Source organism: Cladosporium halotolerans (genome assembly GCF_011745625.1).
Source record: "Cladosporium halotolerans strain TM138-S3 chromosome Unknown Sca2, whole genome shotgun sequence".
NCBI classification, from domain to species: domain Eukaryota; kingdom Fungi; phylum Ascomycota; class Dothideomycetes; order Cladosporiales; family Cladosporiaceae; genus Cladosporium; species Cladosporium halotolerans.
The window spans coordinates 19,250-46,965 of NW_027191453.1; the positions used below are offsets into that span (position 1 = coordinate 19,250).

Genomic DNA, 27,716 nt, shown 5'->3' on the forward strand with positions numbered 1-27,716 from the left:
CAGACAATCCGCATTGCTGCCTGCGGTGGCGAGTGGGCTCTCACGGGTACCATGAATGGTTTGGTCAAGGCCCAGTAGAACGGATAGTGCTGACGTCCATAAGAAGCGCTCTAAAACAGCCCTCTCATGCTTGCGTATCGTCCCATCAATTTCACTTTACACGTTGCGCACCAATCGTCGTCGTCGTGACGTGACGCACTTTACGCGTGAGCGTCTGCAGGTGGACAAAGCGCGGACCCAGCAACGTTTGAGGGCTCGGCCCGCGCGAGCTCGAGTACGCGAGAACTTTCGCAACTCTCCGCGCTAGAGACGGCCGAGAGCTTTTTTCTCTGCATCAGCCTTCACGGGTTTCCCTGTCAACGCTTCTTTCTTCCCTCTTCACCGCCTACAAAGACCATCTCCTCCGGTCGCATACCCCCTCCCTCTATCTTTTCACACACATACCCTTCACCGCAACCCATACACCACACATTCACAATGCCTCTCCTTCCCATGGCTGTCTACGGCCTCGAGGTCCCTTGCGGCGATGTCCCCATCCCCGCCGTGCCGGACTTCCCTGCCTCTTTCCAGATCACCATGGCCGCGATCGACCCCAGCGCCATGCCCGAGGGCGAGCCTGACCTGCCGCCGCGCGCCACGCTGAAGATCCTGCGCGCGCCCATTGGCTCCGACGAGGACTACGACTCCGAGGACGACGAGGACTTCGATGCCGACGAGATGGACCGCATGCTTGCCGGCGAGGACAGCGAGGAGGACTCCGAGGACGATGATGACGAGGAGGCCAATGGCGGCCCCAGCGACCCTGCCAAGAGCAAGAAGGCCCGCAAGGCCGCCGCGATGGAGGCCATCAAGAAGCTCCTCGAGCAGGACGAGATGGATGTCGACGAGGCCAAGACGAACGGCAAGGGCAAGGGCAAGGCCCCCGTCAGCGATGACGATGAGGACGATGAGGACGACGAGGATGATGAGGATGACGACGAGGACGAGGAGATCGAGGAGTTCGTTCTCTGCACTCTTGACCCGAAATCTGTACGTTTAAATCCCGTGCGCCTGCAACGCGATCGCCTGCTAACAATTTTCACAGCACTACCAGCAGCCGCTCAACATCACCATTGGTGAGAACGAGCGCGTCTACTTCCAGGTTTCCGGCACCCACAGCGTCTTCCTGACCGGCAACTACGTCGAGCCTGACCACACCCACGGCGAGGACGACGAGGAGGACGACGAGGATGAGTACGACCTCTCTCCCGATGAGGACGAGCTCGACGAGGAGTACGACTCCGAGGACGAGCTCGACGACATGGAGAACCCCCGCATCACCGAGGTCGACGATGAGGAGGAGGCTCCCAAGCTTGTCGAGGCCAAGAAGGGCAAGAACAAGCGCGCCGCAGACGACGAGAACCTCGACACCCTGATCTCCGAGTCCAAGGTCGAGCCGACTGCCAACGGCGAGAAGCTCAGCAAGAAGCAGCTCAAGAAGATGAAGAAGAACGATGGCACCGCCATTGTCGCGGAGCAGACCGAGGAGGCTCCCTCTTCCAACAAGTCCGACAAGAAGGTTCAGTTCGCCAAGAACCTCGAGCAGGGCCCTACTCCCACCAAGGCCGCCGCCGCCGCTGAGAAGCCCAAGGCCGCTGCTGGTCCCCGTGTCGTCCAGGGCGTGACCATCGACGACAAGAAGGCCGGCACCGGCCCTGCCGCCAAGAACGGCGACCGTGTCGGCATGCGCTACATCGGCAAGCTCCAGAAGAACAACAAGGTGTTCGACAGCAACAAGAAGGGCAAGCCTTTCACCTTCAAGCTCGGCAGCGGCGAGGTCATCAAGGGCTGGGACATCGGTGTCGCCGGCATGGCCGTTGGCGCCGAGCGCCGCATCACCATCCCCGCCCACCACGCCTACGGCTCCCGTGGTGCTCCCCCTGACATTCCCGGCGGCGCCACCCTCGTCTTCGACGTCAAGGTCGTCGAGATCAACAAGGGCAAATAAGCGGATCGTTCGATCGTGAAGCTTGACGAGCCTTCACACCTTCTCAAAGACCACCGCGCCATGTACTATCTCCCAATCAGCTTCCCGAAAAGCGACGGCCGGGGACAAAAAGAGCAAAAACTCTACTTTCCAGACCCCAAGTGCTGGAGGGAAGGACGGGTTTTGCGCCCCCGGCCAACAACATCGCTCTCCGAGGCTGTAACCTCTTTTTCCTTTGTCCGCACTATCAAAACGATGCTTTGGCACAAGAAGCGGCGTTTGCTTTATTGGCTCTGTATTTACACAGTTTACATAATGATACCCGACTTGCGCGACGACTGCAGGAATGATGGGTTCTGAGGCGCGAGGGGAGAGAATGGATCGAAAAAAGTTTTCTATATCTGGAAAAATCTTGCCACTTTCATCACTGTGAAAAGTCTCCTTCACGTTTCTGATCGGTCTGTGTCTTGTGTCGATCCGTGATGTGCAACGAACGTTCGTTTAAACATGAAAGTCCAGGGCGCGGCAGGTGCCGAGACGTGAAGTGAAGCTGAGAACGATCTGACATTGTAGAGACATTTCTAGGTGTACATGGAAAAACTGCCGTTATCAAGAAAATCCATACGAAAAAATTAAAAGGAAGCAAGCGCTCGGCGCACGGGTATATTGCCTGTTCAAAGCCTTCCCTTCCCTTCACCAAATAGAAACAGCAGAAAACCCCATTGGACGCCAGCACTCTCTCTTTCTGTATTGCAACCCTTGGAGCTGCTGTGTTTGCTTCGCTCCTCCCTTCCCCCCTTGCCCTGTGGTTGGACCCCGTTGAACGCCTGGCTTGGCTGGTGAGTGAGCCAATTAAAATCAAACTAAGAAAAGTTGAGGTGAGAGCGGATGGTCATGCTCGCTCTGCATCAGGTGGGTTTTGAGGTCGATCGCCTGGATTACTGTAACATGCCGGTGGGTCGTACAGGCCCTCTGCAGCATGCCTACAGGGACAGTAAGCCGCTGCGCAGACTTGATGGCCCACGAGGTGTTGATTCAATCGGCCACCCGCTCGATCCTTTCTCGATCAGATGTCGGAGTATTGGCCTCGCCTGTTGCCAGATTGTAAGCTATTCATCCTTGACGAGGTGTGCGATCCGATGAGGTGTGAGCCGCCAGCCGCCGATTTGGAGGTTTCCTGCTGCGATCGTGGTGGACCGACCGCCGGGAGCCAAAGATAGAGCGTGTAAAGGTGTAGACGGACTTCTTTGGGCCCGCGTATGAGCTTGTGTGGACTCTGGCCTTCAGGTTGGCCCGGACAGTGAGTGATTTGGTTGGTCCTATGAGCGTCTACGCAGAGAAAGGAGCAGAGAGTCAGAATCGGAGTTATCTCCTCGTACAGGCATGGAAAAGCATGGTTGCGGTGGTTGGGAAGGAGTCCGGAGAGCAAGTAGTCCGGATCTCCTCGTGTGTATTTTGGGTATCAAATGCGTTTTCCTCTCTTGCTCGTCTCTTCTCATCTCACGGGCCTCTGAGGGTAGAAACCCCCGGCATAAAGGTTCGGATCGATGGGACGGAAACCTCCTGGCGGCTGGGGCGTGGGAGGGGCTCCTGATTTAACTGACCTGTAACCGGAACTTGCTCGCTTGCTCTTCCTCCGAGGCGGCGCGCCGCCTACGCTGCTGTGCTCCTCAATGACCTCCACAATGTCGTCGCCGTCCACGCGGCGCTCCGTCCGCGGCTCGTCGACGATGACGCTCTCGCGCACGCGGCTGACGCCAGGCGAGCGTGTGGGAGGCGGGAAGTCGCGCGTGATGCGCTCTTGTCGGTAGACGCGGTCGCGGCGCGGCGATCGCTGGGACATCTCCGTTCGGCGCGACGACCGTCGTCGATCGGAGTTGCGGTGCCGTCGCACGACGACGTCTTCCTCCTCGTCTTGATTCGAACGGATGAATGTGGTGCCGTTGGACAAGATCCAGAGCAGCCAGATCAGGAAGATGAAGCCGAGGACGGAGCCAAGGACGATGCCGACGACTGCGCCGGGTGCCGGGCCCGCGTCGAGACCTTGGTATACGGTTGGTATGGGGACGATGCCGTTTTGCTGGCGCGGTTGCAGTGCTCGCTCGGCGAGTGAATCGGTGTTTGGAATGGAGATTGCGCGAGCTGCCGGCGCGATAGGCTCTCTGGCGTCTAGGCTGCGAGCGTCAGATGCGCTGACGCTGCGGATTGCGGGTGGAAAGGGCGCCATGAGTGGCGCGTCGAGTGGGCGCGGTCAGGAATTGACGATTCGTGCGGTTTTGAGGGGTTTGTAGCGACAGCAGTTCGAGCAATGGCGAGCGCGTGGTGTGGTTGTGGCCGCTATCGTGCTGACATGCAAGATGGATGCGCCGGGTCTGCGAGTCGTCGCGGCACGTTGCTGGGTAGCGTCACGACGTGGGGTGGTGAGCGGCGGGCCGAGGCGAGGTGGGATGAGACGAAAGAGAAGGATGTTGGATGAAGGCAGGTATGTACAACAACACGACGGCGAAGGAGAAGGGGAGGAGGCAAGGAACGGCGTGTCGCAGCGTCAGGCGGTATCGAGGTGTGAGGGAGAGGAAGATGGACGGGCGGTGGTGGGTGTGGGCGTGAAGTGGAGGGCGCGCGGTGCCTGACGTACTCCGGCTTGCGCAACGAGCTGGATGGCTGGGAGCTCCAGCCTCCTCGACTTTCTCGCCCAAGACATCCCGCGTCGTGCCCATTGGAGCGCCGGCGAGAATGCGCTGCGGCTCTGCGCTGCCTGACATGCTGTCTTGAAGATCTACCGGTACGCCGCATGCAATAGCCGTCGCGCATATACCCCGTCGTCAGTAATTCCGCACGCTGTCTCCGATGTGGCGGTGTCGTTCAGTGCTTGATCGGCTGTTGCGCTGCATGCACGAGAGGCTTTGACGGAACTCTCACCCTTCCCGCATGCACCTCTGCCGAGTCAATGCCCGCCTCGCACCCTCCGTCTAACGACCTGTCCGTGCGATCTAGTCGATTTCTGAGTCAAGATGACAGCAGCGATTGCGCATTCTCCCACGTTGTGACAATCCCCCGCCTCCACATCTTTGCTGCGAACGAGCACCGGATGGGGGTGGGTGCTGCAAGAGCCCTGCCTTCCGAGAGGCCTCGATCCCTGTCACTGCAAGTGTATCCAAGGTTCGGCATATGGTTTGCGCGAAGGAATTCTTCATGCTCGCGACTATATCGTCAGGATTGTAATGGTTATTCCAATCGCTATGCTGCTGATCTCAAATGCCATCTAGTCCAATGTAGATGCCCAACTGTGCAATGCCGCTATTCTTCGCAGAATCCAACCCTCTTGCCGTATTCATGAAACGCCGTATATCGTCTTAAATGTAACCTGGTTGTTCCCAATAATGCAACCCCACTGCTTTCACAATGCAATGCCAGTATCCCACCAGCTCATCCCGCTTCGCCACTCAACAATCCTGCCATACCAACACCAGCAACGTTCACCTTCCGGTCCTAACCCAAGGCCACGGAATATGCTGAACGGCACGGGCTCGAATAGCCAAATGCCACCTCTTGCAAAATCGTCGACCAGTAGAGGCGCCGTGAAGTACATCCAGACCGCCACGATCACAAGATTCGCAGCCTGCCGAACCGATTTCGGAAAGATTCTGTCGAGCTTGAGTACCTGCACCAGCGCAGTCTGCACAGTGACACCCAACGCCTGCGACAGGAAGAACGCCAACGGTCCAGTGATCGGTCGCGTGTCGCCAAGCTGCGTATAGCTGCCCGACGCGTGCAGGACACCTGAGAGGAAGAACGCGACCCAAGTCGACACCAGCTTTCCGCCGACAGAGCGCGGCTTCAGGCCCAAAGATCTCACCAAGAAGTCTCCAGGCTGCTGGAACGCGAAGCGGAACGTCTGGTGCCACCACGCGCCCCACCAGCCCGCGAGACCGCTGTCGAGCACGTGAGTGAAGTCTCCGAACATGTCGGCCGGGTTCACCCAGGCTTCGCCGCGGACGCCGACGAATTTGGGGCCCAAGATGCCGACGAAGAAGACCGGTCCCATCTTGAAGATTGCCCAGAGAGCTAGATTGATGGCGCAGAGGCAGACGAGCAAGCGGTAATATTTCGTCAAAACGAAGGAATTCTTGATAAGATCCGGGAGGAAGTCGGGAGGAGGTAGGCTCATGTCACCATACCACATGTACTTGTCGTGGATGCCGAGCGTCTTGATGGCATCAAGGACTACGTAGCCAATGGCGAGGTTGATCAGGCATGCTTTCAGCAGCGCGCGGCGGTCGCTGAAGCGCCGGATGCCTGTCCGGCTGACTTTGACGTCTTCCGCTTTTTCTATCGCTTCCGTGTCGCCAGATAGCTGTGCTTCAACCCAGGTGGGTGGTTTTGGAATACCAGAAGATTGCCAGGTCCATCCCACTCCACGAAAGCTGCAGAAGACATCCGCGATCCAGTCTAGTCGCTCGATCATGGGTCCTTCAGGATACGCTTGCCAGATCAGCGGCCCTTGTCGCTGAGTCGGGCCCTTCGTTGCGGTCTCTACGACCTCTTTAGTCGCACGTCGTTGTCTGACAGCATTTTCGCCACCTGACACCTCGGCAGACCCGTTCGCAAGACCCTTGTCTGCATGCCCATTCCCCTGGACCTTCCCACCACCAGCCAACGCCCGATCCTCAGCCCTCTCAATCCTCCTAAAATCCCTCTGGCAATCGTTAAAGATCATAATCGCCGCCGTCCACATGATCCCAAAAGCCGAAACCAAGCCAACGCCAAAACTCGCCGCCGGATTCCTCGCGCGGTTCGTCGCGATCGTCCACACCTGGAAGCAACACATTACACCGAACGCCACATAGCTCCCCAGCCTGCGGGCCCGCGAGCGCCGGTAGTCGACCAGGAGAGCGGCCAGGACGAACAGCGCGCCGACGGCGGCGAAGGGATAGGTGAACGGGACCGCATCGCCGGCTTCGATCAGGCTGTAGTAGCGGTTGTCATAGAATGCGAGAACGTCGCGGTGCGAGGCGAAATCTTTGGGAATCGGGAGGCGGGCTTGCCTGTGTGCGGCGAGCGTTTTGGAGTTGGCCATCGCCGGGGTCGTATACGCGTAGCTCGATTGCCAGGGGTCTGGCTTATGTCGATATCATGGCCGAAAGAGCAAAGCTAAAGGGAAAGGAATGCAGGTGTCTGAGAGCGTCTGGTGGGCAAACACCAGCGCACCAAACACACTGCTCACACCCACACCGTCATTCAACGCCAGCCAACGGCATGCCCGCCAGACTTCTCGAATGTGACGTCTTCCACCTTGTGATCGACTGGCCACAGCACCAAGCTTCCGGTCCCGGGACGATGCGTCTTTGCCGCAGCTAGGCCGCTTGTGGATGGTCCAGCCGCAGCCGCATCCCGATCTGATGGTGCGCAAAAAATGAACAAAAATTCAAAAACATACAACAGGCGGGATTCCCAGATGGTCACCCACTCTAGTACTAGTCGCCCGGTTCAGTGCTTATGTATGGCAGAGCGGACGGGATGCCCAGTTTTCACTGACCTGTGGTCGTATGTGCTGGAGAAAAAGATATTGAAATTATAAATGTAAATTTCGTCAGGTCTTCTCCTGGGATGCAACTTCGAGGGTTGGCTGCCGAAAGACCTTAATCTGGACAGGAATCCTTCCAGGCGTCTGCGGTGCAGAATGCCAGAGATGCTTCCTAAAAACATCAATCGCTCCGCTTCTGGATCACCTCATTTCATCGTATCCGTTTCAAGTCCAGAGAGTGCGTCTGGTTGCCGCTGGAAACAGCTGAATTCGAACTTGTTTGAAAGAAATGGGATACCTACACGATCAGATTCCGTAGCCTACGGGACGAGATTGGATATATTGACATCAAGGATTGTGTTGGTATGAGGTCAACAAATATCGGCGACAACGAGCAATACTGAGGCCCCTTCATGCGTTTGCGTTTCAGGCTGAAAGCGTGGCACGTCCAAACATGCTAGTTCAGTCTAGACGAGGTTATTCCAGACGAGTGAAGACATCTCCTCGGATTCGGAGTCTGTCCCGAAGGAAATTCGATATTTGGAATTCGGCCTAATAACTCACGGCTCTCCAATTGTACACGCCTTCGAGCAACGTAGCACACACCATACCACTTGTGTCGTATGGGTTCTCTGGCAGCGTATCAATTGGCACCGCAATTCGAGATGGAAGATGTAGGCTGACCGCAAGCTGAACTTCGCAAAGGCTCTATTGAGTTTGTTGTCCAGAGATCGTGACGATACACCGACGTCACGGATTTCACGAACGGTACAGCTGAGCTCTCGGAGTAGAGTCCAAGGTTTCGCTACTAGTTAATCATGACAAAGTTCTATGCAAAAGCTATATGTAGCTAACAGTGCTAGAGTGGTGGAGCAGGATCCCGCCTCCGCACGCCAGCCTGCCACCACGTCACGTCGATCAAACTCCAGGCTGCGCGCGATCAGTGAACGTGAGCAGTCTTCGCCCGTGCCGTTTCCGTTCCTTCAATGCCATGTATGTAGATCAAGTTTGTCGATCCCCACGCGTCGTCCTGCTTATGTAGCTCTGATAGTAGTCATTGGTCACAGCCTGACAAAACACGACCGAGAGCTCAGCCGTCCCGGTAAGACAGCCTTCCAATGGCGCGCAACTCGAGCCGCACTCGTGTAGAGAAACGTCACTTCAGTCTTCCGCGGAGACGTAAGACAGCAAATATGCTGCTACGTCTTTCTCTAGCCACATAGCACCTTGCTGGCCCTGTTGCGAACTTCTGCTCGCGAACGGTTTCTCTCAACTGGCACCTTTCCTGCTACCACTTCCTCCAACTTGTGCAAGATGCCTCAGATACCATGGCAAGTGCACGTCCGCGATCATCCGGGTAGCTCTGAGAAAGACCTGCAAGCCGAGCCGGATTGGTCCGCGAACTCCTCGGAGCACCGCATCGGGTTCAAGAACAGGCAGGACCGCAGACCGGGTTTCACGCACGCGAACGATGAGCAAGACGACGATGTCCCCGACCTCTCGCGCTCTTCAAGCAGCGAAGGCGACTCAGACTACGAAGCGGAAGCCAAAGCGAAATATGATGAACTTCTATCAGAGGAACATCAAGGCAAACTTGTCAACTTCCGCGATGTTGTTGAACATGAGCCGGATTTGCATATTAAACATCCCGAGGATCGACCGTTGGGTTGGAGGTATGTACTGGAGTGCTCGGAGGACTGGGTGAAGAATCAGGAGGAATGGCCGGCAAATGTCCAGAGAAGGAAGAAGAAGGAGGAGGTTCAGGCTGAGAAAGAAGGGAAGACGAGCGACGGCGTGCAAATTGCACGACGCGATAATCAGAAAGATGGGCCAGATGGTGAAGCCCAGGAGGAGAACGATTGGCGGCGTAAAGACGCGGGGAATCAGAAGCATCACGATGCCTACGCCACGGACGATGGACATGCAGGTTCCGGCAACAAGGCAGCATCACAGGATAAGTCAGACACGGAATATAAGAAGCTTCTCGAGAGGTACACGCCCCAGGAAATCGCTCTGTTACGTGCTTTGCAACACGAGAAGGACTATCGTCAGTCCCTTAAGCACAACGACGGGAAACGTAACAGTCCACAAAAGCACAATCGCAAGACGATTGCTATAGACGAGCAAGATCAATTCTCACCCGACAACTGGCTTCCGCGCTCGGATCACTTGATCAGATTGACCGGAAAGCACCCTTTGAACGCCGAGGCGGTGTTGGAGACTCTGTACAAAGGCGGCTTGATCACACCGAACGCGTTGCATTACGTGCGGAACCATGGCGCGGTACCGAGGCTAATGTGGGAATTCCACAAGCTTGAGGTGGAAGGAGGAAAGCTGACGCTCTCGATGGATGAACTCAAGGACAATTTCGAGACGATAAATATTCCCGTCTCTCTGGCTTGCGATGGAAACAGGCGCAAAGAATTGAACATGATCAAAAAGTCGAAAGGCTTCAATTGGGGCTCTGGAGCGACGGGTTGCGCTTACTGGAAAGGTCCGCTGTTGAGGGATGTGCTTTTAGCTGCTGGCGTCGAAGAACCTCCAAAGACTGGCGGCGGCGAGCCTCGATGGGTGAATTTCGAGGGCGCAGATGAGCCTAGCGAAGGCAAATATGCGACCTCCATCCCCCTGGACTACGCCATGGATCCAACCAACGATGTGATACTCGCGTACGAGATGAATGATGTGCCTTTGCCCCCGGACCACGGATACCCTGTTCGGATCATGATCCCTGGATACGTTGGCGGCCGATGCGTAAAATGGTTGAAGAAGGTCTGGGTCTCCGAGAAAGAGAACGATTCGTATTATCATATCTGGGACAATCGCGTGTTGCCGAGCTTTATCACAGAGAAAGATGGCGATTTTGCAACAACCATGTTCAAACACCCCGACACGGCTTGTAATGAGCAGAACTTGAACTCGGTCATCGTCAAACCCCCCCAAGGCGAGAAGATTTCACTTGATAAGGCGCGCAAAGGAGGCACATATCGCATCGAGGGTTATGCTTACGATGGCGGTGGACATGAGGTTCAGCGTGTGGAGGTTTCGCTTGACGATGGTCAAACCTGGCTTTATTGTATTCGCACATTCCCCGACTATCCCATCCGCCACGGCAACAAATTCTGGACATGGATACACTGGCACGTAGATGTCAGCATCACGCACATTCTGCAGGCTAAGAGCATCTCGGTGCGCGCATGGAATGTCTTCAAGAACACGCAGCCAGAGCGACCCAGCTGGAACACCATGGGCATGATGAACAACTGCTGGTATGTTGTCAAGCCTGAGGTCACCCAAAACGCAGATGATAACGATATTGCCTCCATCCTATTTCGGCATCCAACTGAGCCTGGTACTGGCGAAGGCGGGTGGATGAAGCCCTCGGTCGAAAACCAGATAATCAGCGCGAAGCAAGCAGCCGGTGCGCCCCAAAAGCAGTTCACTCGTCAAGAGATTGAGAAGCACGATTCCGAATCTGATTGCTGGATCGTCGTCGATGGCAAAGTCTACGACGCCACGTCCGTCCTCTCCTGGCACCCCGGCGGCAAAGCGGCCATCACCTCACACGCAGGCAGAGTTCACCAAGAAACCAGCGACGAATTTGCCAGCATCCACGACGACTTCGCTTACCAGAAGCTGCAAGAATGCGCGCTAGGTGTTGTCACCGAGAAAGCAGCAACCTTTATCAAGAACAACGCCGAAGCAGCAGCCAGAGAAAAAGCCGAAGCCGCAAAGAACAGAAGCGGCGATGTGACACTGCAAAAGCACAAATGGGTCCCCGTCACCCTTGCTTCTCGCGAGTCCATCTCTGACGACACGCGGAAATACATCTTCAATCTCCCCGAGGGTTCGAGCGATCTCGGCCTCAGCACCTGCCAGCACATCCAGCTTGGCTTCCATCTGCAGGACAGAATGCTTATCCGCTCCTACACTCCGACAGCGCCTCTATTCCCTGACACCAAAGACCAGCCTGGATCCGCCCAGCAGCAATCTAACAATCAGGTCGCGTCCCTCCGCGATGGCAATGGCACCTTCGAGCTAGTTGTGAAGACCTATCTCCCCACCAATTCCCAGCCCGGCGGCGCCATGAGCAATATCCTCGACACTGTGCCCCTGCAATCATCCTTCGAAGTACGAGGTCCGGTAGGCGAAATCGTCTACCTCGGCGCCGGTCGCTTCGACATCTCGGGTGAACAGCGTACGTTCAAGAAAATCTCTCTCGTGCTCGGCGGCTCAGGAATTACGCCTGGGTACGCCTTGATCGCACGCACGGTGCTCGGAGCGGGCAAGGAGGAAGCGGAGGTGCAAGTGAGGGTCGTAGATGCGAACAAGACGGAGGGCGATATTCTTATGCGAGAGGATCTCAAGAAACTGGAGGATGAAAGTGGGGGAAGGGCGAAGGTGACGCACATTCTGAGCCATCCGAGTGAGAAGTGGACCGGGTTGAAGGGCCATGTCAACGAGGACATAATCAAGAAAAATCTGTTCTCTCCGGATGATGAGAGCGCGGTGTTCTTATGCGGGCCGCCTGGCATGATACAAAAGGCTGCTTTGCCGGCTTTGAAGGGTGAGTTCTTTCGAGTAATGATTGTCAGAAGGTCTACGATGCTAACGCTTTTCGCAGATTGGGGTTACGAGGAAGATAAAAACTTGTTTGGGTTCTAAGCGATGTTCATACGCAAGCATAAGTATCATGGCAACTCATAACTTCGAGCTCTGCCCAGGCTGGACGGCATGTTTACTTTAAAGTGGCTCACCAGAGTCCCTGTGTAGACTGTATCCACTTTGGCGAATGCGAGACTGTCCTCTATCCTAAAGTCGCACGAGGACGCAGGGGAATATGCAAGCTAAGAGATTGAACGATTCACAGCAAGCCGAAAGGTCGTTGTCTTCGTCCACGAAACGGCTTAGGAGCAGGTCATGAGCCTGCTTCGCGTTTGATAGGCAGTGATAGGTGGTACATGACGTTGGGTACCTGCTTCTCTGTGCCACCCGAAACGTTCGAGCCTTGAGATTCGTGCTGAGAAGCAAAGTCATTCTTTCGGCGTTCCTCGGCTCGCACATCACGGTCTTCTCAACATCAGACAACGTGGCCAGGTCCGAAGTTGACGTCTAGGTAAAGATCACACTTTGCAAAGCGATGGCTTTTGGAAGGATCGATCGAAAGAACCAGAGGCTTCGGAAGCAAGGATGGCAGAGCTGAGGCGGATGACGAGCCATACCGTTCATGCCTATAAGTCCGATGAGGGGGCGTCTGCGGGTCGTGGTGATTTGACATTAGCCTCAAGATTTAGCCAGCCGCGGCGCATTGCGTGGCACCCCGGTCTTTGTTGGCACGCTCGAGCGTATGGCTGTGAGACTCCTTCGATACTAAAGTTATCAGCCGCGCCGTCGTCTACACCGAGAGGCAGCTTGGAATCGCTTCCATGTATGTAAGAAGTATTTATATCCGCTTTCCAAGTTAGCAGCCATGCGGAGATTATGCCTAATCTCACTGAGCTGAGCATGAGTAGCGGACGCCGACCTTGAAAATCTCATCATGAGCGACGCATACCATTCTGCAGGCTCAGCCAAGAATCTCAGACGAACACTTGAAATGCAAGGGCACGTTTCGACTTTGAAGCCTTTCCATCAGTGGCTTCAGAAGCACATTAGGTGAAGGTTGGCAGCGTCTGGTCGAATATCGAGCCACCAACATCGACGTTGCAGCCAACACTGCCTCAATCAATCCCCGCGATCCTTCTCGCTTATTTGGACGACATGTAATCGACTTCAAAGATCCTTCGCCCCGGCCGGATTTGAGGATTGGAGCTCCGAGTCTGCCATGCTGACAGGATGATCCCAGATCTAGGAACGCCAGATCTGTACTCGCGAATGGCTATTGCCAACCCGGCTCCCGGATCACCATAGCGTGGACTCGTGACGATTTGCATTCACCCTTCTAGGATTCTTAAGGCGTGCCACTCAACACGCACGCCTTCGCGAGAAGGACCTGGTTCCAACACACGGAACAGCAGGCCGCCAACCAACATCTCTGGAGCCTCACACAGATGTCACCATCGTCCAAGCCAAATGCTACCGAGTGCTGGCACCCTTGTCCGCCTCGCGCGATCCATACCTGCGCGCCTACACCGGAGATGGATGGCCGAGAGCTCATTAGTTGCGGTCGAAAGTGCGATTGCTCGATCCGACTTAGTCCAACGACAACGCGAACAAGATGGCTGAACCACGAGGATGTTCCGGCGGACTTGTATGAACCCGTACTCCTATATAGTTCGGTGCTGGGCCCCAGCTCCTGGGTCGACCACAAGCACAACCAGATTCCGTGAGTCCCAGTCCTCTGGTCTTGTCTGACCAGCAATCACTGACCAGCAGATAGGCATCATCCTTCGCCCGCAGTCCATCGAAATCACACATTGACTGTACGACCCGGTACCCGAAATGCGCACCACGCAACCATACCGACCACTGACAGCATCCAGACCATGAACCCAACGACCAAACTCGGCCTGGCCGCGAGCCTCCTCCTGGCCCTGCTCGCCCAGCACGCATCCGCAGTCGACGCGACGAGCAACCCCGAGCTGATCTCCAAACTCATCACGTCCAACAGCCAGCTCGACCGCCTAGCCCTGCTCGGCAGCAACGAAGACTGGTTCTTCGACTTCACCACGCAGCAGCCCAACTACAACTTCGCGCCCGGCGGCGTCGTCAACATGAACGCCGCCACCTTCCCCGCCGCAAAAGGCAACGACATGACCCGTGGGTCCCCCTGCCCGGACAATCTCGCGCTTCTTATCTCACCCCATCCCATCGTACAAAAAAAAATATGCACAGACTGACTCCCGCACCCAGTGGCCATGCTGAACCTAGGCCCCTGCTCGATGCTGCCGATGCACTACCACGCGCGCGCGGCGAACTTCGTCGTCGCCGTCAAGGGCAACACGACGACGTACATGTGGGCGGAGAACGGCGCGCGGCTGGTGACGGAGGACCTGGGCCCGGGCCAGGCGACGGTTTTCCCGAGGGCCTCGGTGCACATGATGGTGAACACGGGTGCGTTTTCTGTTCTGTCCTCCCCTGGTTTTTTGTGTATGAGTTTGGCCCTGGCGTGTTGCCACCGCTGCGACGCGAGGGCGCGCGCGCCAGTCGTGCCACGGCGAGGAGGTGCTGGTGCGCGCGCGTGTCGGGTGGTGTCACTCGTCGCGCCCGAAGCAAAAAACTACGGCTACGAGCGCTGCTTTGTGAATGCATTGGCACTGACGTCCTCTAGGCTGCGAAGACGCCCAGCTCGTCTCGGCGCTCAACAGCGACGACGCCGGCACGACGAACCTCAACCAGATGTTCGCGAACGGCTTCCCCTACGAGCTGGTCAACGCGGCGCTGGGGCAGGACGTCGCGAGCGACGAGGTGAAAGGCAGGATCCCGCCCGTCGGCACGGGCTCGAATTGGGGGCCGGAGAGTTGCTTGAGGAGGTGTGGGGTTGTGAAGCCGGGGGCGTATGAGTAGGTTTGCTGTCGGTGGCGTTTATTGACTTCTGTCTGTGAGTGGGGTGCGATTTAGAGGGTGAGAGGGGAGGGCTCGATGCCTTTGCTGTGGGTCTGAGAGGGGGCGCGATGTCGCGGGGGGCTTGTGTTTCGGCGGAACTTCTTTCGACAGTAGGACATTCGTTTGATACCTGTGATCTTTCCGTTTCGTCACGGACCCTTTGGTCAAACGTTACCTGGGTGCAAACCAAAAAGGGAATTGGAGACAGGTCGCTTCGAGTACGCTTTGAATTTTCTTGGGTATCTCGTTGGGTCGTGGTCTATCATGTTATGCTATGCGAGTATATGCAAACCAATCGTCCGTGTAGAAAAGACTTGATTGGAAGATGCAGGCATACCGTCGCGGAGAATTGGTCGGTCGTTGCTGCTGGAGCGACGTGCTGACCAGGTGTCATCGACATCCACGCACCCTGTGAGCGCAACCATGCCTTTGCTGGCAGCAGTCCGGTGACATTTCCTGCGTAGCGCTCGTGTAACATTTTCTGACGCGCCAGGTCGCACATGTGGGTTTCCAAGGCAGGTTTTTCTCCGAGCAAAAGCACGACTCGGTCCTGGCTGGGTCGTTCTGGCCAAGGGGCCTCCTCTATTTCCTCAGCCCATCCCATCCATCTCGGTCTCCTCCACGGCGTCGTTCGGTTCCTTTGGCTCCTGAGCTTCGTGGAACTGGATAGCGTCATCGATGTAGCTGAGGACGGCGCCGATGCTGTCCTCGTCTTGCGCGTCCAATTTCAGGAAAGACACCAAGCTGAATTCGTCGATCAGATGTCCAACAGCACGGTTTAGATTTGCAAAGTCCCGTCCATCCGTGACATCCTCTTGAATTCCAGCGTCAAACTTCTCTTTGTGATCGTACATCAGACCGCTCTCCGGCGCATCTTGCAGCAGTCCAATGTCTGCCTCGATGAAGCGCTTGAGATCTCTCCTCGCGACTTGTCCTTTCACCAGATCCATCTTACTGAGGATGTTAACATGAGGCAGCTCGAGCATGAGCATCGCACTCATTGCACTCAGCGTGCCAGAGAAGAATTTTGCGCGGTCGACGATGAAAGTGCTTTCGAGAAGGTAGGCAGCGCACATGCTGATGTTTAAGCTGCCGCGGGTAAGGGCTTTGAGGAGGTTCGGCACGACGGGTACGTGGCTGTAGAGCTCGATCTGGCCGGGCATGTCGATGATGATCAGGTACTCGTCTGAGACCTCTTCAAGCGGATCGGTCAGGAAGTCTAGATTCTCCATGAGAAACTCAAAGCAGTAGATCAGTCCGCCGTTCGGGCCCAGGTGCAGCTCCTCCATGACATCCTCAAGGGTGATGAGGTCCTTGATGTCGACATCGGGCTCGAATGCGAATTCTTCGGCGGCGGGGTCGAGGTTGACGTAGAAGCACGAACGGCGGTTGTTCTTCAGATGCTGGATGAGACTAGAGCAGAAGGTCGTCTTGCCGGCGCCGGCGGGGCCCATGATGATGGTGCCATAGCGGGAACCCATGTTTGCTTGGCCGAGGTGTCACGGGTTGAAGGATGAGGCTCGCGCGAAAGGCTGTCGGGAAAGGTGAAGTGGGTGCGGTCCGTCTCACCGATGAGCACGTGCAAGGCGCATGTCTCAGAGCCACGAGCCAGACAACGACGCGCAACGCCGTACGAGGGGTACGAAGGGCAACGGCTGGAGGAGCGCGTGCGCAGGATGTTTCAAAGGTTCCAAAAGTCGACGGCCGGACACATGCCTCGGTGGGGGTTGGATCGGCCTGCTATGTACTTTTCTTAGAGCGCGGCGGGTGGCGGGAGGGAGAGGGAGAGTGTCGGCAGCTGCCGAGCTGCAGCCGCCGCCGGAGCCTGAGCTCGGGGGACGGGCTGGCGGGCGATTCTTCTCTCGCGTGCGCGCTGCCTCTGCTCCGTGTTCCTTTCCTTACACAACTAAATCCATAGCGATGAGACGGCTCTTGCGGCAGAGAGCTTCACCCGCCTGGCTCACGCCGGGTGGCGTGGATGATGCTGCCATGTCCCGGGCCCACTCACCACCTTTATGAGGGGCAATATGAGATCTTCTGAATGGACATCCGTTGTGTATATGTGCCGGTCTGTGATAGGACGGCACGCGTGGACGTCGACCCTTGGGATGGGACGCCGTGAGCCGGCGGAATGGTGGCTTCGCAACGGCCGCGGCTCTGGCAGGGCAGGCGAGATGGATGTCTGCCCGGCGGGCGGCAGAGAGGCAGGGCGCCTCACGCACGTCACTCAATCATACGTAGGTACTGCTACTGCTGGCAAAAGTAAGACGCCGATGATGGCGGTGGTGGTGGCGGCGGAGAGCATGAGGGCGTGAGGGCGTGCTCGCCCGGCGCTGCAGGGTCAAGGTTGTTTTTCGGCAGCGAGCGTGCGGGCAACCTAAGGCAAGTACCTACGAAGGCCACGGCGGCCGGCAGAACCTTTGCTGCAGGCTGCAGGTCGTGGTCGGTGGCCGTGGAAAATCCGGCGCCCATCGCTGGGCAGCCCACTGAGCCCAGCGTGCCATCCATCGCGCCTCGGCCGTGGCGCCTGAATCGTCTGCAGGCCTGCAAACCGCTGCGACCTGCCGCCCGCCAGCCCTTCCCGCCCGCGCTTGCCAGAGCCAAAGCCCGCCGGCCCACCGATAAAATGCGCACATATGGCGGCGTCGGGGTCCTTCAGCAGCGCACGCTCCCTATACCGCCGCCTTAATCCATTGCCATTGCGCTCCTCGTGGCACCCTAGCCGCGCCCGGCGCCTTCACGCTCTCTGCTGAGTCTGCACACTCCGCGCCGGCTGCCGCTGCGGATGCCGCTCACGCGAAGCCCACGCCGTGAAGGTTGCGCCTGCCCCCCCCCGCGACGACCCTCCGTGCCTACTCGTCGTCATCTCCAGTTAAGCTCACCCTTGACGAGCCTTTTCTGAACCCTCGCCGAGTGCGCCCTCCCTCTGTCCTTTCTTGCCCGCCGTCTCTTCCAATCTCTCTCCTCCCTCTCCCACCACACCCGTCTTCACCAGTGCCATCGCCCTCGACACCAACATGCCCCAGCGAGTGAGGTCACAACCGCCCGCCGGCCCCGTGCCGGCTCCGATCCAGCCTGCCGTTGCGTACAATACCAAGACCGGCCGTCCCATCCGCCGCAGTGCCGGCAAGGCCGCGTCGCCCTTCGTCGACTCCGCCGTCGCCATCAGTGAAGTCGACACCGACCACAGCGACTCCGCCCAGGATGTCACCGACGACGACGAAGGCATCATGGTCGTCAAGACTCGCAAGCGCAAGCGTTCGCCCTCGCCACCCATGTCTGAAGCGTCAATAACCGACTCCGAGGGCGACGCAATGATGTCCGACTATGGCAACGCCGCTGCCTTGCGCAACCGCCCCACACAGTCGATTGAGCAACTGCCTCCCATACAGCTCACCCTCAACGTGCCTGCCGGTCCCGAACGCCAAATCGTCTTCAACATTGACCTCAACCCGTACCTAGGTCAACAACCCACCATCAATGCCACGCCCAATGTTTCAGAACCCTCTCCAAAACGTGCCAAAACCCGTGGTCGCTCATTGAAGTCTGGCTCAGGTAGTCCCTCTGCTAGCAGGGCACCTTCGCGCACCACAAGGGCTGGCTTCCTGGATCTGCCTGCAGAACTCCGGAACGAGGTCTACCGTCTGGCGTTCGTTTCTCCTGCTCGCTTCGACTTTGGTTGCCCCAACAGGAATTTCCAACGTTCTTCCGCCTTCCTGCGTACCTGCCGCCAGGTCTACGATGAAGGCCGCAGCATCCTCTACTCGGAGAACGAATTCTTCTTCCAGCGCCAGAGCCGCCGCTACGGTCCCATCTGGGCCGCGGACTGGGGTGAGCTGGGCTTCAAACCGGTCCGCAAGTTCCTCAAGATGATCGGACCGAGCAACACCAGCTTCATCCGCCATGTGACGATGCTGTTCGAGGATGCGCAGCCGTCGTTGAACCCGCAGATGCACAACGCAGAAGAGCGTCGCTTCGTACACGACGAGAACCTTCACTCTGTCCTTCGCCATCTGGCTACACACGGCACCCTCGAGCGCTTCTACATGAACTTCCAGGGCCGCAAGACGCTGGACGTGTACTACCCAAACGACCATTTCCTCGACCTGCTCACCCGGATCCGCGCGGACGATGTCATGTTCGTCAAGCACCCTGTCTGGGCCCCTCACAGCACGTATCACTCTCGCTCGAAGCAGTCGAACGGCGTGGTACAGATGTGCTTCGAGTCCATGGTGAGGAAAAAGAAGCTCTTCCTCGTCCAGTGAGGATCCTTGGCAGCTCGACTTTTTTTTTCGGTCTTGGCTTTTTTTCTTTGAGACGAGTTCCTTGCACATGCATGTTTTTCGACATGCATTTCACGACTGGCTCTTCCTTTCTTTTTCTTTCGTACCTTGCGATGGTCTTTTATACGACCATGGAGTTCAAGCGCAGAAGCTTGCAGTTTTTCATGACAACCACTGAACAGCACAAGCACAAAGGATGGCATTGGCATTTGCAGGCGTTTTCCAGAGCGGGTACAAAAACCAGTAATGAGCGCATGGCTTGGGAAAAATCAAATGCTCGGGATTGATTCGCGCTTCGAGCGCTGTAGTGTAAATTTTAGCTGGCTAAAATGCATCGCGACTTTTTCTCTCTATTGACCATTCGTCACCGTAATTTCATCACGTCTTCAATCTTCAAGCATAGGCTACCTCATGCCGAACCACCCGTAGCCTCCTCCTTCGACCTCCCAACAGCGATCGCCTCCGCATCCTTGCCCTCCAGGTGCCCGTCCGCCTTCGCCTCAACCTCACCGCTCGCCACCGCCGCCGGCTCACCGCCCTTGGCGCCCGGGAACCTCGAGCCCAGGTTCTTCTCCTTTTTCTTCTTCTTCTCCGGCGCCGGCGGCGGCGGGTAGCCCCTCGCCTCGACCTCCTGCCACTCCTTCGACGCCTCGAAGACCCTCTGGATCGGCTCCAGGATCTCCAGCAGCGCGTCCGTGACCGCCGGCTTCAGCGCCTGCGGCTGCAGCACGTCCGCCGCGAAGTCCTCCTTGATCTTCTCGATGCCGGAGTACACCAGCGGCTCGGCGTCGCGCCGCGGCACCACGAAGCGCGGCTCGCCGGGCCTCTCGGTGTTCTTGAGCGCGGAGGCCGGCAGCAGGACGTACTCGACGAAGGAGATGACGCCGTTGCCGTCGACCTGGCGGGGCGGGCAGAAGGCCTTCTTGAGCTTCTTCTTCACCACCTCGGGCTTGTCGAGCAGGTCGACCTTGGAGTCCGGGTCGGAGGAGCTCATCTTGCCGCCCTCCTGCAGGCCCGGGATGAGCGGGTTCATGAGGTGCGCGCGCTTGCGGTAGCCGATGCGCGGCAGGCACTCGGCCGCCAGCGTGAAGATCTTGCGCTGGTCGACGCCGCCGAACTGCGCGTCGACGCCCAGGTACTCCTCGTCGAGCGCCTGCATGACGGGGTAGATCTGCGAGGACAGGGGCGGCGCCTCGACCTGCTTGACGACCTCGGAGCCGGCCTTGGTGGCGTCGTGGCCGGAGACGGAGGTCGACAGGCGCAGGAGGTCGAAGGGGTAGCCGGCGAAGGGGTCGCCGGCGGCGCTGCCGCGGGTCTGGTAGTCGGAGCCCGTGACGAACTTCAGGCGCGAGACGTCGACGTTGACGGCGCGCATGGCCTCCGTGATGGCGTAGCGGTAGTAGCCGACGCGCTCCTTGACCAGCTCGATGGGCGCCTTGAGGTTGTCGAGGAAGCCGTGCACGTCGGCGAGGAGCACCGTGACTTCGCAGCCCGCCGCGAGGAACTCGGCGATCTTCAGCATGGGCACGAAGTAGCCGCAGTGCGGTTTGCCGGTCGTCGCGGTGCCCCAGTAGATTTTGAGGGGGCGTTCATTGTTGGTGAGGATCTCTTCGATGATCTCCGGGTTGAGGACTTCTTGCAGGTTGCTCGTGATGAGCTGCAGTTTTTCCTGCGGCGTCTGGGCGAGGGCAGACATTGTTGGATGTGATTGCCCTGAGGGCGGGTTTAATTTCCGTGTGAGAGTGTTGTCACCGAGTGAGGCCTGCGTCCGTCCAGAAATGTTTCCCTGTGCCAGACTTTCCAATTCTGTTTTTATTATCGATATGTTTCTCCTCATATGTGACTCAATGCGGCGTAGTGGCGGCGAAAAGCCCGGCCTTTGTGCTGCGGCTGTGGCTCACGGGAGCGCGGGCGCTCGCCTGCCGATCAAATCTGGGGCAGTCGTACGCATTCACTCCCCTAAAGGCGAAGCTAGGGCCGCGCAGCGAACGCCCGCGCACAATACTTGAGGGGCAGAGCCCGCGCCTGGAATCGCTTCTGGTACCTAATCTGGCCATGGTGCTCAATCCGAGACCGTCACTCTAGTATGGACGAGACGAGGCGCGAGGAGGCCGCCCTTGATGGGAGCGACGGCCATCCCGCGCAGCAGCCGCCTGCCAGCCAAGGCGAGACCGAGCACCCCACGCCTATCAACGACGACGGAGACGCTACAAAAGCACGAGCCGGAGGAGAGGCTGAACGAACGGACGAGGAGAAGCAGTCGAGTCAGACGAACCAGACGAACCAGACATCTCTCTTGCAAACTCTCACGGACCGGACTCTACACTTCCTCGCCCACGCGAGCAATGAAACCCTAGGGGCCTGTCTTGCGGGCTTGGGAGCTTCGACATACTTTGTCTTCGGTCGCGTGGGCTTGGTGATTATCGGTGTCGCTGGTGGTGTGGTACTTCATGCATCATGGGAAGGCATCCGCGGAGACGATCGGGACGAGAGCATCAAGAGACGGGAACAACAGCGGAAGAAGGAAACGGGCCTCGAACTCGCAAGACGGCTGCTGGACTTGCGACTATCTGCGGATACCGGAGAGGACGAGAAGGAGGAAGCGAAGCTCAATGCCAACCACCAGCTGGACTTCTCGCGCTTCGAGCCGGAGACCGCCGCGGCGCTGGACACTTTTGCAAACGCCGTGATCAAGGACTATGTACACTACTGGTACGGTCCCACCTTGCCTGGGGAAGAAAGCTTCCCATCTGAATGCAAGCATACTCTCGTGGCATTCATGCTGTCTCTGTCCGGCCATCTCGAGCGCAAGAGGCCGGCCGACGCATTCCTCGACCTTGTCACGAACACCAGCAGTCTGATCATCGTTTTCCTCAACGAGCTGGCGACCGCACTCAATGCCTCCCCAACAGTACCCGCCGATGAAGCCATTGCTCTGTACCTCCACCTGAAGCCCGACAGCAGTCTTGCCCACGTTCTGGACAAGCGCCATCAGGACCACAGACTCAGCATGGTCGCGGAAGATATCTTGAAGGCTTACTTGGATCCTAAAGCCCTTGCTTTTCCGCCAACACATGTCTTCCTCAAGGAAGTGTTGTCTCAGCTTGTGCTCAAGTCGACCATCAATTTGTGTTCAAGACCGGAGTGGATCAATGAATGGATCGTTTACGGTTTGGAGGCATCGGAGACCACCAAGAGCGTCATGGATATTGTAGATGCTGGTGTTGAAGGACGTTCAGACACGAAACAACCCCAAAGCAACCCGAACGGAGGCGGCCAGTCCACGCCTGCTCAGAAGCCTGGCAGCAAGAAGGAGAACCAGAATCCTGTACCGACGTCCGAGCACAGAAGGAATCTGAGCCGTGCAGAGGAAGCTATGGATGACGCGATGAAGGAGGCTCGAAGGTTGACACAGCTCATGATCGAAGAGGACCGACGGAGGGCGCAAGAGGAGGCCGATCACCCGGCTGCAGCTGCTCTCAGTAGTAGCGAAGACATGTCGGACGCGATCGCAACCAACGGGGCGCCTACCCCTACTTCGAGTGAAAGCGACCGTGATCGCCAGGAGACTGAAGCCTCTGCCTGGGGTGAGGATGCTGCCGTCGATCCCAAAACGGCTGAGCAGAGTGCTCGACCGACGTCGACGCAGCAGCCGTTCACAAGCTTCGATCAACTGGTGCCAAAGCAACAAACCACAGCTCTTGCTGCTGAAGGTGCGGGGACCCCGCGAGCTGAAGGACCGCAGCTCACGTTATACAACGCGATCATCTCTCTATACGACGACTCCGTTCCTGGCGACAAGAATACGATGAAGAGCAAGCCCATGATAGACTACATGATCCAGATCGAGCCTTCCAACTCAGCATTCCCAGGATGGATGATCGCAAGGAAGTACACTGATTTTGAGGTCCTACACGAAGTGCTTCGTCGAATCAGCGTCATCACTGGCGCCAAATTCACAGACACTAATTCAGAGCTGCCAAAGTGGCGCGGCAACACGAAACCTGCACTGCGTGAACAGCTTGAGCGCTATCTGCAAAATGCCATGCGCTACCAGTCGCTGGCTGAAAGCGAGGGCATGAAGCGCTTCTTGGAGAAAGAGCAGGCTTTGTCCAAATCACCTGGCGAGCGCGGAAAGTTTGGCTGGCCTACACCCGATGCGTTCGGTAAACTCGGTGGCAACATGATCGACGTTCTTGCCAAAGCGCCGAAGGATGTCGCAGGTGGTGTTGCCGGGGGTGGCAAGGCGCTCTTTGGTGGTGTAGCTGGATTCGTTAGCGGCAAGAAAGCCGCTCCATCGCAAGCAAGCCCGAGCAGAACCAGCATGAGCATGAGCAGGACGAGTACCAGTACTCCGCCATCTGGACTGCAGACCGGTGACTCCAGCATATCCCTCGCCTCTGAAGGCTCTTGGACGCACGCTACAGCTTCACGGAAAAGCCATGACTCTCTTTCGTCGTTCCCGGCTTCCGCTCTAGAGCGCAAAGGTAGTTCAGCGACTACTCTGAGCACTGGAGGGAGAGGCGATGATGTGACTTCTCCAGGATCGTCTAGCTTTGACTTCAGCAGCCGCCCGCCTGAGCCCGTCCCTGGGCAGTTCTCACCTACTACACCGCCTGTAGAGACTGCGCCTGTCATCGACGAGGCTTTCGTCTTACCGCCTCCGCCGTCCGATATATCTGACGACTATGGGTCGCCTTCGCAGATGGCTCGGCTCAGCACGGACACGAAACGCTCGAAGCTGGATCAGATGACTGCGGTGTCTGACGAGGCCCCAGCCACGCCCGCTAGTTCAGCACCGCCTAAGCCTGCTGTCAAGCCTGAGAAGAAACGCAAGCCGCCGTTGAACGAGCAGGAGACTTCTGTGGCGGTTGAGCTCATGTGTAAGTGAACGCCATTGCAAGCATCGTGACAAGAGGCTAACAGTATACAGTCGCCGTGATCAATGAGCTCTACACTCTCAGCTCTGCCTGGCAGATTCGCAAAACTCTGCTTGCTGCCGCCAAAACCTACCTCCTCCGCCCAGGCAATCCGCAACTCGAGGATATCCGCAAGCTCCTGCAAGAGTCAACTCTCGACAACAACCTCTCCGACTCCGGCATCGCAGGCCACGTCTACAAGCTCCGTGAGAACGCCCTCCCCACCGAAGAGGAGATGAAGGCATGGGAGCGCGACTACCCGCCGAAGACCGAAGTCGAGAAGGACGAACTGCAGAAACGCGCACGCCACCTCCTCGTCACGCAGGGCATGCCCCAGGCTCTGTCCAGCGTCATGGGCGCGGCGGCCAGCAGCGAGGCTCTGGGTAAAGTTTTCGACTGCCTGCAGCTGCCTGAGGTCAGCCGAGGTTTGATGTTCGGCCTCATGCTGCAGGCTGTCAAGGTCGTTACGCACTGAGGCGTCCTTTGTTTTTAGGTGGCACGAGCCGCGTGGGCGAACAAAGGCTAGGCGAGATGTCGCTTCTCCGACCACGCCGTCGGATCAGGTACCGGCGCCATGGGTCTTGCCCGACATCTGCGGAATGGACCGAGCCAGGAGGCTCAAGACCATTGGGTTTGGAAACCTCACGATGTTCGAGCTCTTTGGTCAGTCTTCTTCGTCGAGACCTACACGACGTGATCTGCCCGGTACCCGCCACTAGCGCCGAATGACACGACGAAGATGAGCAATGAAGCATTCCCGAGGGCCTGGACCACCCTCGACATTACTTTGAGGAGATTTGGAGAGCCATTCCAAATTTTTGATTGCTGACAAAGAAGTCACAAAACACGCACTGAGCTCCGGCCTCGCCACGAGGCCAGGACAAAGCAGTGACGTGCGGGCATAACGTGGACTAACAAAGAAAGCCACGTGGGTAAGCGAGGAAATACAAGCAAACATGATTGTAGGAGATTATGCGTTGGATAGCATTGTGTCGCGAGTATGACAGATTCTATGACCTCGGTTTCTTGCCTATCGTTCTTTCCCAACCACCATCGGTTTCAACTCGTGCTTCGTTCAGACTCACCTGGAGTGATCACAGACAGCTTTTCAGCAACAAAATCGACGACACTCTCTGGGTTGAATTGAAGACGGGACCGGTTTTCGTCCTCCATCAGCAATCACAACGCGAAAGCCCCAACAAGCCAACTCACTACCGAAGTCAACCTCACCACCAAAGCCCAGCACCCAAAATGCGCTCCAGCCTAAGCGTAAACCCAACCCCCTTCCGCTCCTCGCACCTCTCAATCCCCACCTCCCCCTTCACCCCGCAACTCCCCATCACCCCACCGCCCTCACGCCCACAAACCAAACCCACCACCGCCCCCCAACCTCCCCTCTCACCGCCCCCGCCACCGCAAGAACCCCTCCGCTGGCTCTGGCAGTGCCACTGCTGCTCGCGCATCTACCACCTCGGCACGACGCGCCGCTGCCTCGACGACGGCCACTACTTCTGCGCCGGCGCGCCCGTCACCAAGCGCGACCGCAAGACCGGGCTGAGAGTCACGCGCAAGTCGCGCGCCTGCGCCAGCGAGTTCGACTACCAGGGCTGGAAGGCGTGGGGCGCGTGGAGGCGGGATGTCGGGGAGCAGAGGCGCGCGGCGGCGGCGTTGACCGCTGTTGTGGAGGGGGACGAGAAGATCGAGGACGTCGCGACCGCGGTCCCTAGGCCGCTGTTTGCGCCGGACGAGGGGGCTTGGTTCGGGGGCGTTTTCATGGAGGAGGGCGCGGCGAGCGAGCAGGCTTTCAAGCGGCTGGAGAAGGACTGCTGGAATACTTGCGACTACCCGAGCGAGTGTCGGTGGGGCAAGCAGTTCGGCGCGCACCAGACGCAGGTTCAGTCGCAGGCGGCTGTGGCTGTTGCGGTTGTGTCGCCGCCCCCGCCGCCGCCTCCGCCGACGATGGTCGCTGAGCCGGCGGCGAAGGATTTGGAGAGGCCTGGCAGGAGCTATGATGGGCTTTCGTCCATTCCTGCGACGATCGAGGAGGTGTCGGAGACGGAATCAGAGGCTCACGCGCATGGGCAGGCTTTGACTGCGGCCCAGGAGACGACGAAGAAGCCGACGTTCGATGACTTGCTTGCGAGCGCGAAGAGGCGGAAGCGTCGCAGTACTGGTCCGCCGCCTAGTCCGCTCGCGTCAAATCCACCATCACCTACGGAGGGAGAGGCGCAACAGGTTTCCGCAAACACATTTCAGAAGGCGTTCGATGACTTTGAACTTGATGTCAGAGAGTCGATCGGCAGAGCTGGGGTGTTATTGAATGACTTCGTTCATGGGTTAAGGGGAAGTGGAGCGTTGGAGGATGAGAAAGCGGAGCTGTTTGTGAAGGGGCTCAAGCCAAACTCGAAGAAGAAGTCAGCCGAAGATCAGGACCAATCGCTGAGCGATTGACAGCTCTAGAATCGTACTCATATTTTCAAGTATTTCCTCGGAATCAAGCGAAAACGTCTGAATTTGGATTGGAAACATTGTGAAGGGTCCCACGCTCGTTACAGACGTGGTTGCTCAACCCTGCTAACCCCAAGTTCGACCCCAAGTTCAACCCCAACCCCAACCCTAACGTCTGACCCGATTCACTGCGATCAGCCTTATCCACTGAAGGCTGAGGTAGGACGCACGAGACCGTCTATCAACATCGATGAACATACATGAGTACCTATGTTGATTCAACGTAACGGTCTGCATTGGCATCCAATACCGCTCAAATGAATATAGGGTCACCGTCAACCTTGGCGAACATCGCGTCTTGAAAACAACCGGTGCAGGCCCGGCCACCTCGTTGCGAAAAGCATTATAGTTCGCGTTCAAGTCAATTGAGATCAGATCAGTCCCTTGCATGACTGCACGTGTGGATGCGCACGCACTGCTGTCTGCAGACTTCGACTTGGTCCAACGCGTGATTTATTACCTGCATGCTGGCCTCGGCGACTCGAAGAAATGACGAACTTCAACCGACGGCGCTGGTCAAGGCTTGGTGTTTAGCCCGATGTGGAGGCGAAAATGGCGCACCGTGCCGAACGAGCGATACCGCCAGTTGCCGCTGGTATAACGAACACCGCAGTCGAGGCAGGAAGTGTCGATGAAAGGCATATCAATACGCATCACGAAATACTTCTCTCACGAGCAACTCAACGTGAGGCTTTTTCCAACCCCAAGCTCTTCGCCCTGGCCGATCTCCACGCATGCAGGCCAGAGGCTAATGCGCTTCTCGCCCAATGGCTAACGGATGACCGGCATTGGCTTCTGCGGAAGCCCGGCGTAGCCCGACATCATTCAACGGCTAAAAAGTGGGCCTCGCAGCCGGGCAACAAACTCCAGCGGAGATTCTGAACCTCGCTCGTCTCTCTCGCCGTCGCGTGCTACTGCTGTCAATCTCCAACCCTCTATCACCAGTCCGTCGCAACCTCTCCGCCGTCGTC

At 57.6% G+C, this 27,716-nt stretch overlaps 10 protein-coding genes across 10 annotated transcripts; 6 read left to right on the forward strand and 4 right to left on the reverse strand.

Annotated features, from left to right (window-relative positions):
* The first annotated feature begins 45 nt into the window (after positions 1-45).
* On the forward strand, positions 46-2,402 carry WHR41_00516 (uncharacterized protein). The gene is made up of 2 exons (XM_069369122.1): positions 46-1,029; positions 1,085-2,402. The coding sequence occupies exons 1-2, from the start codon at positions 478-480 to the stop codon at positions 1,985-1,987; spliced, it is 1,455 nt and encodes a 484-aa protein (XP_069233577.1). The 5' UTR covers positions 46-477; the 3' UTR covers positions 1,988-2,402.
* A 109-nt stretch (positions 2,403-2,511) lies between these two features.
* On the reverse strand, positions 2,512-4,550 carry WHR41_00517 (uncharacterized protein). The gene is made up of 2 exons (XM_069369123.1): positions 3,571-4,550; positions 2,512-3,057 (listed from the first exon to the last, which is right to left on the reverse strand). Exons 1-2 carry the CDS (start codon positions 4,191-4,193, stop codon positions 3,033-3,035), a joined length of 648 nt encoding a protein of 215 aa, XP_069233578.1. The 5' UTR covers positions 4,194-4,550; the 3' UTR covers positions 2,512-3,032.
* An 813-nt stretch (positions 4,551-5,363) lies between these two features.
* On the reverse strand, positions 5,364-7,043 carry WHR41_00518 (uncharacterized protein; the record flags this gene model as incomplete). The annotated part of the gene is made up of 1 exon (XM_069369124.1): positions 5,364-7,043. One exon carries the CDS (start codon positions 7,041-7,043, stop codon positions 5,364-5,366), a length of 1,680 nt encoding a protein of 559 aa, XP_069233573.1.
* Positions 7,044-8,364: 1,321 nt separating this feature from the next.
* WHR41_00519 (uncharacterized protein) lies at positions 8,365-13,110 on the forward strand. The gene is made up of 2 exons (XM_069369125.1): positions 8,365-12,057; positions 12,115-13,110. The coding sequence occupies exons 1-2, from the start codon at positions 8,805-8,807 to the stop codon at positions 12,153-12,155; spliced, it is 3,294 nt and encodes a 1,097-aa protein (XP_069233574.1). The 5' UTR covers positions 8,365-8,804; the 3' UTR covers positions 12,156-13,110.
* A 517-nt stretch (positions 13,111-13,627) lies between these two features.
* WHR41_00520 (uncharacterized protein) lies at positions 13,628-14,996 on the forward strand (the record flags this gene model as incomplete). Its single annotated transcript, XM_069369126.1, has 5 exons — positions 13,628-13,815; positions 13,870-13,912; positions 13,973-14,249; positions 14,343-14,543; positions 14,761-14,996. 5 exons carry the CDS (start codon positions 13,628-13,630, stop codon positions 14,994-14,996), a joined length of 945 nt encoding a protein of 314 aa, XP_069233844.1.
* Positions 14,997-15,625: 629 nt separating this feature from the next.
* Positions 15,626-16,516, reverse strand: WHR41_00521 (uncharacterized protein; the record flags this gene model as incomplete). Its single annotated transcript, XM_069369127.1, has 1 exon — positions 15,626-16,516. The coding sequence occupies one exon, from the start codon at positions 16,514-16,516 to the stop codon at positions 15,626-15,628; it is 891 nt and encodes a 296-aa protein (XP_069233843.1).
* A 1,536-nt stretch (positions 16,517-18,052) lies between these two features.
* WHR41_00522 (uncharacterized protein) lies at positions 18,053-19,300 on the forward strand (the record flags this gene model as incomplete). Its single annotated transcript, XM_069369128.1, has 1 exon — positions 18,053-19,300. The coding sequence occupies one exon, from the start codon at positions 18,053-18,055 to the stop codon at positions 19,298-19,300; it is 1,248 nt and encodes a 415-aa protein (XP_069233533.1).
* Positions 19,301-19,727: 427 nt separating this feature from the next.
* Positions 19,728-21,014, reverse strand: WHR41_00523 (uncharacterized protein; the record flags this gene model as incomplete). Its single annotated transcript, XM_069369129.1, has 1 exon — positions 19,728-21,014. The coding sequence occupies one exon, from the start codon at positions 21,012-21,014 to the stop codon at positions 19,728-19,730; it is 1,287 nt and encodes a 428-aa protein (XP_069233845.1).
* Positions 21,015-21,347: 333 nt separating this feature from the next.
* WHR41_00524 (uncharacterized protein) lies at positions 21,348-25,270 on the forward strand. Its single transcript, XM_069369130.1, has 2 exons — positions 21,348-24,201; positions 24,252-25,270. The coding sequence occupies exons 1-2, from the start codon at positions 21,405-21,407 to the stop codon at positions 24,710-24,712; spliced, it is 3,258 nt and encodes a 1,085-aa protein (XP_069233532.1). The 5' UTR covers positions 21,348-21,404; the 3' UTR covers positions 24,713-25,270.
* Positions 25,271-25,488: 218 nt separating this feature from the next.
* WHR41_00525 (uncharacterized protein) lies at positions 25,489-26,688 on the forward strand (the record flags this gene model as incomplete). Its single annotated transcript, XM_069369131.1, has 1 exon — positions 25,489-26,688. One exon carries the CDS (start codon positions 25,489-25,491, stop codon positions 26,686-26,688), a length of 1,200 nt encoding a protein of 399 aa, XP_069233839.1.
* Positions 26,689-27,716: the final 1,028 nt, after the last annotated feature.

Excerpts from the sequence above, each read along its gene's own strand:
- WHR41_00516 (XM_069369122.1), top strand. The coding sequence starts at position 478 with ATGCCTCTCCTTCCCATGGCTGTCTACGGCCTCGAGGTCCCTTGCGGC. Across the intron at positions 1,030-1,084 it reads GCACTCTTGACCCGAAATCT|CACTACCAGCAGCCGCTCAA; the intron begins GTACGTTTAAAT and ends CAATTTTCACAG.
- WHR41_00517 (XM_069369123.1), bottom strand. The coding sequence starts at position 4,193 with ATGGCGCCCTTTCCACCCGCAATCCGCAGCGTCAGCGCATCTGACGCT. Across the intron at positions 3,058-3,570 it reads CGAGCAAGTTCCGGTTACAG|GCGAGGCCAATACTCCGACA; the intron begins GTCAGTTAAATC and ends ATCTGGCAACAG.
- WHR41_00519 (XM_069369125.1), top strand. The coding sequence starts at position 8,805 with ATGCCTCAGATACCATGGCAAGTGCACGTCCGCGATCATCCGGGTAGC. Across the intron at positions 12,058-12,114 it reads TGCTTTGCCGGCTTTGAAGG|ATTGGGGTTACGAGGAAGAT; the intron begins GTGAGTTCTTTC and ends CGCTTTTCGCAG.
- WHR41_00524 (XM_069369130.1), top strand. The coding sequence starts at position 21,405 with ATGGACGAGACGAGGCGCGAGGAGGCCGCCCTTGATGGGAGCGACGGC. Across the intron at positions 24,202-24,251 it reads TGTGGCGGTTGAGCTCATGT|TCGCCGTGATCAATGAGCTC; the intron begins GTAAGTGAACGC and ends AACAGTATACAG.